Here is an 8,634-nt window from a genome sequence, read left to right as displayed (position 1 = left end):
GCGTCTCCCCAAACGGGCAGGGATCTGTTGGCTTGAGGGGTGTCAGGAGCTGGGTTTGGGAAGGTTGTTGGAAAGGAAAGGGGGAAGCTGAAGAGGGAAAAACAGGGACATCGGAAAGAAAGAAGATGAAACAATAGGCAGGGCACCGTGGATTTACCTTGCTGCCCGGGATACAGGTGGAAGAATGCCGTACCTGTATCAGTGGCATACAGGAGCGGTGATCTCTAATGAGACTATATGTAATCTTCAAAAAATGCATCCCAAGCCACAGGCAAAACAGTACAGTCAGTTTGAGCACAGTAAGAGAAATTCCCGCTACTCCAGCATCTAGTGCAGGTGTCTGTATAAGCTATCAACAAGTCCCATGCCAGTGATCTCAGCTATGTTTCAACAGGTTGCAAGACGTGCTCGCAAGACTTTTTATAGTTTTCAAGTGATTTAACTCCTCGGTGAAAGGAATTCTTTTTTTGTCTTTACTTGTTTGCAAGCAGTCAGTTCTGATACTCCGGGAAGTGCTGCCGCTGCTATTGTTGGAGGTGTAAGGCAGGTTTTTGGAACAATTGGGGAAGCTTATCTTTCCATAAACACCAGGTGTGTGCATGGCATGTCCCTGCCTCAATCAACAAGAAAGTCATAACCCGCGGGTCAGAGTCAGGTACTAATATGCTCGTGGGGCGAGCGTTCTTTAATTACCTCCTGAAAACACCCATCTTTTAACCTTTCATGCTGTAATACACGATGGGTTTCCACGTTCAAAGAGTTGAAAGCAAACCCATTGCATCTGGTTGGTTTTAGTTCAAGCTGCCACGTAGTGTTTCTAGTCTATCAGTTCTTTTTCCTTACCTTTGTAGAACTAAACAGCCAGTTTCAAATGGCAGCATTTGTTTCAGATCCATTTTCTATAAAGATTGAGTAAAACAAGTATATTTTCCAACTTGGAAAAAACATGTTAGACATGCTAAAACTTTTCATGGATTTTGCACGCTGAAGTTTAAGTCACACAGTGATTTCAATAAATCGAAACTTTGGCATTCCCTAAGTGTTTTAGCAGTCCGCATCCAGCTCCGTAAACTAGACCAGACTTCAGATATTATAGTTTTCTGCTTCAGGGTTTTCCCAGAGGCGGTGTAAAATAAATAGTTATTTGTTGTAATTGCAAGACAAAGCCCCAAAGGATTAGACTGGAATCCTTGCGTTCAGATCAAGTTGGACTAAGCCTTGCTTCAGCAGAGACTCAAAGCAATAATGTATTGGCACACAGTATTCACCATCTGCGTTCAGTAGCCATGAATATTTAAATTCCAATGTTACTGGTATGGTTCGTATTAGGATGTCATGTATCGATGCATTCCTAAATTTTGCTTGCAACAGTCAGAAAGAAGTAACTTCTAACAGGAATAGGCAGCCTGAGCGATTCTGGGCACTCCAAAGCTGTGGTGAGGGGTGCAGAGGTAGACGAGGGGTTCAGGGAAGCACTTTAAAGCTGCCTTAAGTCTTGAAGCACCTGGAGAAATACTTAGAAATCCAGGATGAAGCCCACATGGCTGGAAGGAGCTTGCTGGTACCATGAGCAGATCATGAAGTTGCTCCATGGATGGCTGCGATGCCACAGCCCAGGCACGTGTCCAGCTGCAGGTGGGATGTTGGGTAGAACCGGACTTGGCATCCCCATCCCTTAATTTGGAAGGGATTCAGGAATAGACAGGCGGTATCTGCACCCTCCCGTGCACAGCCATCCCAAAATCTACCAGATGTGCAAGACATCCACATCTTCCAGAGAGGAAAATAACCAAAGCCCCCTCATGCAGAACAGTCCCAAGGTCCCAACAGTGAGGGTTAAAAGAAGAAATTCTTTTGTATCACAGCATTTGGGGTGTGACTGTAGGACACAGGGAGGTACTGGCATCATCCACCCACACTGCCTGAGCAATCACTGGAATTACTGCCTCTTATCTGTCAAGGACTGGAGCTTTCCTAAATCACACCTGTCTTCTGGAATGTGATATTTTATACTTCTAAAAACACAGATTCTTGTAAGAACAATGGAGTGCAGCTTATTTTTCCTAGAGGAGCTTTAATGCAAAATGTGGAAAAGCCCTCTTGGTTTCTTGGAAGAAAGCTCATTCTCACACTACAGAAGTGCCCAAATTCACTCTCTCAGCTGGCAGCTCTGGCAAGGTCACCCCCAAAAGGATAAAGTGTTTTCCAAAATGTATCTCTCTCACTGCATCTACTCAGAACCTTCCTCTACAAAGAAATAAAGGATGATCAAAATCTGGAGGGGGTCTGGACTGACATTAGCACCCCTATGACAATCCTTCTCAGAATGAAACTGAGAGAAATTTGCCAGGGAAATCTCTGCCAGGAGGAACTGCTCCTTTCCTGCTTCACATCTCTTTTACAGCAGCATTAAAGAAGTGAACCCAGCGGTGCTACTTACTGCAGTGGAGGAGGGAACGAGGCCTTGAGGTTGCACTGCAGATGAATAAAGGTAGAAAACAAAGCTCTTCTGGGGTACAAACCTGCTCATGGATATGTTACACAGATTCCTAGAGAAGCTGCTGAGACCTCCAGAGAAAGTTTGGCTGTAATTTTGACATTCAGACCATAGTGCACCTGTTGCTGAACAGTTGTTGAGGTTTTTAGCCGAAGCTTTAGGTTTGTAGCCATTAATACAACATCTGATGTTTCTGTACCCCAGCTCCTGAATACAGTCATGTAAGAAGAGACAGGTGCAGGGAGCTGAATTGTTCTTTGAGGGATGGTTTAGAGTAAGGCGAGAGTGTGTGGGTCTGGCCATGGCAAAGCTCAGGAGATTATTCAGTGCTTTAGTGGTAAATGAATCCAGTCAGAGTCTTAATCAAATCTCTCCAAGTCTTATCTGGAAAGACTCAAGGAACAAAGAAAATGAATAATCAAAGTGAGGAAAAAAAAAGAGGCAAGTCCTGGGGGAAAGAAAAAAAGAAAGCAAAAGAAAGAAACAAAAGCATGTTCTACCACAAAAACACACCGCTACAATTGGAAAGAGAATTCTTGAGCTGGCCCCAGTGGCCACTCCCTGTGCTGCTGGGGATCAGATGTACGAAGCTGCAATTTTGTCTAGAATTGGAGTGAGTTAAGGACAGGATGGATATCCGCCCACATATTTTCAGCCTTCACTCTGTCTCCTGACTTTTGTGGGTTCAAGTTACGTTCTTAATGCTCTTTCAACATAGTCGTCTTCCATGCATGTCTCCAAGTGCCACTCAGAAATCAGAGAAGAGGAATACTACAAGGGATGTTGTCAGAAGAGATTGTCATGGGCAGGTCTTGGAAGAAATCTAATTTGCAAAACCCATATCTACCCAACGTCCACCAGGTGAGGAATGTCTCATTCCTGGTCAGAGAAGGAAGATGCTGATGCTGCTCCTGGTTTGGTCCTTCCCAGGTCTCTGGAGGCCTGGATTGATGTACCTCATAGGGAGCATGCGTGTGGGCATACTCAAGAAAAGATCTGGGTTCCCCAGCCTTAGACATCCCTCAGTTTCTCAGTGGAACCAGCAACATTTTCCTGCTTTTCAGAAGTGACAGAAGACAAAAAAAGTGCTGATGCTAAGGACTGTGTCCATACCTACAGGAAGGTCCACCTACCATTCTCCAGTTACTTGATACATTTCACTTGAATATTCCTTTGTCTCCAGTCTGGGAAAAACTCCCCCATTCCTGGGTGTATCTGTGTACTCCTGCTTTACTTTTTACACTCCCTGTAGTTGTCCATCTTTCCTCACTCCCTCCTTTTCAAAGAGTGGCTGTGCTAATTTCTGGTCTGCAGATGGGAAAAAGCACTCAGCAGTTCAGTAACTCCCTCATGTCAGAACTGGTGGGTAGTGAAGGGAGGAAACCACCCCTCATCCTGCACCTCTCTCCTCCCTGTTTGGGATTCTTTTCAGCTAAGAAACCACAACAGCTACTGAGGAGAGCAGAGCCAGGATCTGTGTCTGTCTGGCTTGGAAAGGCTGCCTTCCTTGCCTATGCTGCCTGTTCCTGATGTTTCTGCAGGCAGGATGTGTCCCAGGCCAGGATATGTAGCTGGGTATATTTCAGCCTGTAAAATGTCTGTCTGGTCCATAAAGTGTGTTTTGTGGTGTTTGTTTCCCTGTTTGCCTCCAGGCCTTGCCACTCCCAAGTCCATATTTCGTGTCCCCTAGCACCTGCTGGTTTCAGGGAGGGCTGGATTAGATGCACAGGCCCCAGAGCAGACTGGGGAGCAGGACAGGTCTGAGGGTAGGGAGGAATTCCTGCAGCCAGCTTGGCTGCCAGCACCTGAGGATGAGTCTGCACTGCACAAAGTGGGTCAGGGGTGTCCATGGCCGTCTGGGCTGTCCTGTATTTAGGCAGTGATGCAGTGTCATCTGAGAGTGTCACATCCATGCCCCAGGCTGGGGGATGACCCAGAGCTGTGGCTGCCACTGCAGTCAGCTGGCTCAGGTGGCCGCTTGTCACGCGGTGCCTTAAAACCAAGGCAATACTTTTAAGAGGAGCTCTGGGAGGTAACCTGATCAGAGCATCAATTGCCCAGGGCTGGATGTTTTGGGAGCTAAATTAGGAGAGCTGGAGCCACGCTAAAGGTTAGAGCAACTTTCCCCTCCAGTCAATGGAGACATCAGATGAGATGAGGAAAACCCTCTTCCTTCTGCCTCCCAGCTAATTAATCCTGCACTGGACACTGGCAAAACTCCCCATGACCTCTTCATAGGTAGTGTGTGAAATCCATAATAACATAGTCCCACCACTGCCTTCAGGAAGTCTTCCTGGGAAGACTGAAGGTCCCCACCACTTGTGGTGTTGGGTAGGGGCTGTTTGTTTTTAAGTGCTTCACCAGAGGTTCTCCTGTTACAAGTCTTCCCCCCATTGAAACAGCTGCAGCTGTGGGGGTGCAGCAGCCAGACCCTGCTGCTCCTTTCCAGAGGAAGTGAGGCTGCCACCATCAGAGCAGGCTGCAGCCCATGGGTAAAACAGTTGCTGTTGCAGGGCTGGGACAGATGCTGCTGGACTGGGAAGAGGCAGGAGGCTGGGACAGGCAGCAGGACACAGGGGGCAGGAGGGGGTTTTGGCAGTAACAGTGGCAGGGGGTGATGGAGAATGGACTGGCATTTCCCTGGCTCTGAAGGCTGCAGAGGAAGATGCATTTTTAACCTGTGTGCTTTGAAGCTGGATTCTATCCCTATGCCTTTTATATACATTTTGGGTTGAAAAGTATTCCACTGGAGTGTCAGGATGAAGATAGTCCTCACAGACATCTCTTCTAGTGCTTTTCACTTCTTTTTACTGAACCCATGACTTTGAAACCTGTAGGACAATAATCTTATTCTAGAAGACAAAACAACACTCGTTTTGGTGAAGAATAAAACCTAGCATGGTAACAGCCTTCTGACATTGCTAGTGGCCAGGCCCAAGTTTCTACATCTGTCTTCTTGGTGATAATTATGAAAAAAATCCAAACCCAAACCAACAAAATCTTGCAAAGCTTTTCTCATTAGCAAAGACAATCCCTCTTAGGCAACTGAAATTCACAATGCTGGGGAGAAGCCCAGACTGGAAATCAGAAGATTGCACACAGATGGGACTATAGAGTTAAGAACTGTATTGTTGCTGGGAATGGCTGGTTTGTTTTTGTTGCTGGAGCCTGGTGTTGGTTTTTTTCTCTGTATGATTTCGAGGGTTTTTTATCTTTTTTAGGGATTTTGGAGTTTATTAGCCTGGCAGTGGGGCTGGTGAGCATCCGTGGGGTGGACTCCGGACTCTACCTCGGCATGAATGAGAGAGGCGAGCTCTATGGGTCGGTAAGTTCAGGCTGGGCTGATTCCACCCTGTCCCACGGGCTGCAGTGCTGCCTGTGGCCTCAGCTGTGCCACAAGCTGCTCTGGCACAGGCCCTCTGCATCCTTGGGGTGCCAGTGATCTCCAACGAACCCTTGATGCCACTGTTTTAACATAAATGATTTATAGGAAATTGGGTTTGAGGGAGGATTCACTCCTGCTGTGGGAGCCCCCTGTGGTGCCCAGCCCCCAGACACCACACTGAGGTTTTGCCTTTCAGAAATGGTGTGGCAATGGCCAGGTAAAGGCAGGGGGACATTTAGCAAAAAGCCATGTTTGTTAATGTGTTTTCCCAGCCTGAGTAGCACATCAGTTATATTCACCTCTCATGGTCAGGTCTGCACCTATCTGCAGGTCTTGTCTTTGTATTACGGCTCTTTAACCAACAGAAGCTGAAATTGTAGCCTGACTGTTATTGTAAAATTCTCTGTAATTCCTTTTAGGAGTTCAGGGCTGCTGTTCATGATTTCCTAGAAGTGAAGTGCCATTTTCAGGCTAAAATTTTCCATGTTTTGACTAAAAACCCCGAGTGTAAACTCATTAAGTGTTATGACTTACAGTCAAAATGCCAGGTTTTAACAGCTGGACAGAGGTGCTTCCTACAGGTTAATTTAACTCAGTTCCTAATTATTTAGCTCAATTAAGGGTGGATCACAGTAAAAATAAAATGAAATCAAATAAACCGGTTTTAAACCAAAGCAGAAGGCAGCACTTCCTCTCACCATCAGATAAGCTTCAGTGTACAAGTTAAAACTCATTTACTGTGCATACACAGAAGCTGTAAGAAAACCTTTGATTGGCAAACCACGAGTTTAGCTCATTTTTCCTTGTCTCATTTCCACCTGAGACTGCCACAAATCCTTCCACCATTTAAGACACAGCTGCTGGTGTTTATATGAGATAGTTGTCCAGAGAGGCTGTGGCTGCCCCATCCCTTGCAGTGTCCAAGGCCAGGCTGGATGGGGCTTGGAGCAATGTGGGATAGTGGAAGGTGTCTCTGCCCAGGGCAGGGATGAGCTTTAAAGTCCCTTCCAACCCAAACCACTGTAATTCTCTGATCATCAAATACTGCATGCACCAATAACTGTTCTTTTCCCACCTAATTTCTGTAACAGCTTCTGCCCAGCACAGCAGTTAAATGCGGATACAGTGGTTAAATTAAAAATGTGCAAAATAGAGAAAAGAAAAATCACCAGGATTCCATAAAGCACAAAATCTCCTGAAGCACACTTCAGAAAGCAGGGCTAGAGCAGCACCTCTCCTGTCATACTCTTAAGGCTGCTAAGCAGCTCCTGGAGTTTCAGCTTTCACTCGTGCCTGCTGGAGAACATGAGCCCATGCATCCCCCCCCTTTGCTTTCAAACCTTGCAGCTCTGATTGTGAATCGAGTTTCATGATGGGTTAATTAAATTCTAGATCCCGTGTTCATGTTACAACACAGAAACAAAAATAGGGTAACATTTTACAGCACTGAATCTGGAAACAGAATTGACCTGAAGACAGTCCTGGGAGCTGTCCCTGCCCATGGCATGGGTGATCTTTAAGGTTGTTTCCAACCCAAACCATTCTGGGATCTTGTGCACCAGGCAGGACGCTGCAGGACACACTCAAAAGGCTGCTCCAAACTGCTGGCGTCACGAGCCAGGTCCCCAAATAACCCTGGAGTTTTAAAATCTGGGACACGTGGGTTGTACAATGATGGCTTTTGGAACTCAAAAGCCACTACAGTATTCTTAATTAAAGGTCCATAAAACAGCGCCTGACAACAGCATTAGCATTACAATGGTATTTTGGGAGATCACAGTACAGCGATATTTTTAAATTTTCAGCAAGTTTATTATTTCCCTCTGTGCCAATTTTGCCTGATGCCTGTGTTGATGCAGCCAGAGCCAGCCATCCCCACAGTGACACGTGGAGTCCCCTCAGGACGCAGAGCTTTTCCTCCTGTCCCTGTTGAGCTCGTGCCAGCATTGCTGTAAAGCTCCCCAAGGATTTCAGAAATGCCACTAATACTTAGGGCAGCAAAAGTCACGGGCAGCACCTTGCCTGCTGCCTGTGTGGTGTCAGGTTCAGTGGGGACATCCCAGGGCTTGGAGAGGAATAAATCACACCTTGCAGAATCACCCCAGACTCGCCAAACATTTTCCACAAGCACTGTACTCCAAACTGCCCAGTGCAGCACGGGGGAATGGGGGCAAAGCAGCAGCCAGAGTTCAGCCAGTCATCAGGTTCCAAAATATTCCAAGTAGATGGCATCTGAGAGGAGGGAAAAAACCCAGTCTGTATTTATTGACAGAGCTGGGAAGAGAAGCCTGCAGTTCCCTGGGTCTCAGATGGCCAAGGCTGTGGCCTAGGACTTTTGGAGGGCTCACAACTCACCTCAGGCTTTATTTAATTAGCAGCAAAACATTGAAAACAGGTTCTGAGCACAGGTGAGCTCCTGGATTGTGTTACAAAACACATCTACTGCAAGCAGTAACATTTACTGAGCACTCAGTGTGCCTCAGAGGGGACACATTCCCTGCCCAGATAGTTTACAGCGCAGGGACAGTGGCTGTAATATTAGAGCACTCTACATTTGCAGGCTGCCCTTCAGCTGAAAGGGCTCCAGTCACCCTGGCAGTACCCTTGTGGGATGGAATGGGAATGGGATGGGATGGCTGGACCCTCTGTGACAGCACAGCAGAGCTGGCAAAGCCCCCTGTGTCCTTGTGGGGCAGAGGGACAGCCTTGCTCCCCACTGTAGCTGGCACATGGAGGTGGGAGGGAGAGGGAA

At 46.9% G+C, this 8,634-nt stretch overlaps 1 protein-coding gene across 1 annotated transcript in view; it reads left to right on the top strand.

Annotated features, from left to right (window-relative positions):
* Positions 1-8,634, top strand: part of FGF16 (fibroblast growth factor 16) — a 10,656-nt gene that overhangs the window by 554 nt on the left and 1,468 nt on the right. Inside the window, exon 2 of the mRNA XM_014310955.2 lies at positions 5,719-5,822. Within this exon, the coding sequence (XP_014166430.1) occupies positions 5,793-5,822 (30 nt within the window). The 5' untranslated portion in view covers positions 5,719-5,792. The remainder of the gene's footprint in view (positions 1-5,718; positions 5,823-8,634) is intronic.

Source organism: Geospiza fortis, unplaced genomic scaffold (assembly GCF_000277835.1).
Source record: "Geospiza fortis unplaced genomic scaffold, GeoFor_1.0 scaffold744, whole genome shotgun sequence".
NCBI lineage: Eukaryota > Metazoa > Chordata > Aves > Passeriformes > Thraupidae > Geospiza > Geospiza fortis.
Note: the sequence above shows the minus strand (reverse complement) of the source record. Positions and strands in the feature narration are given on the sequence as shown.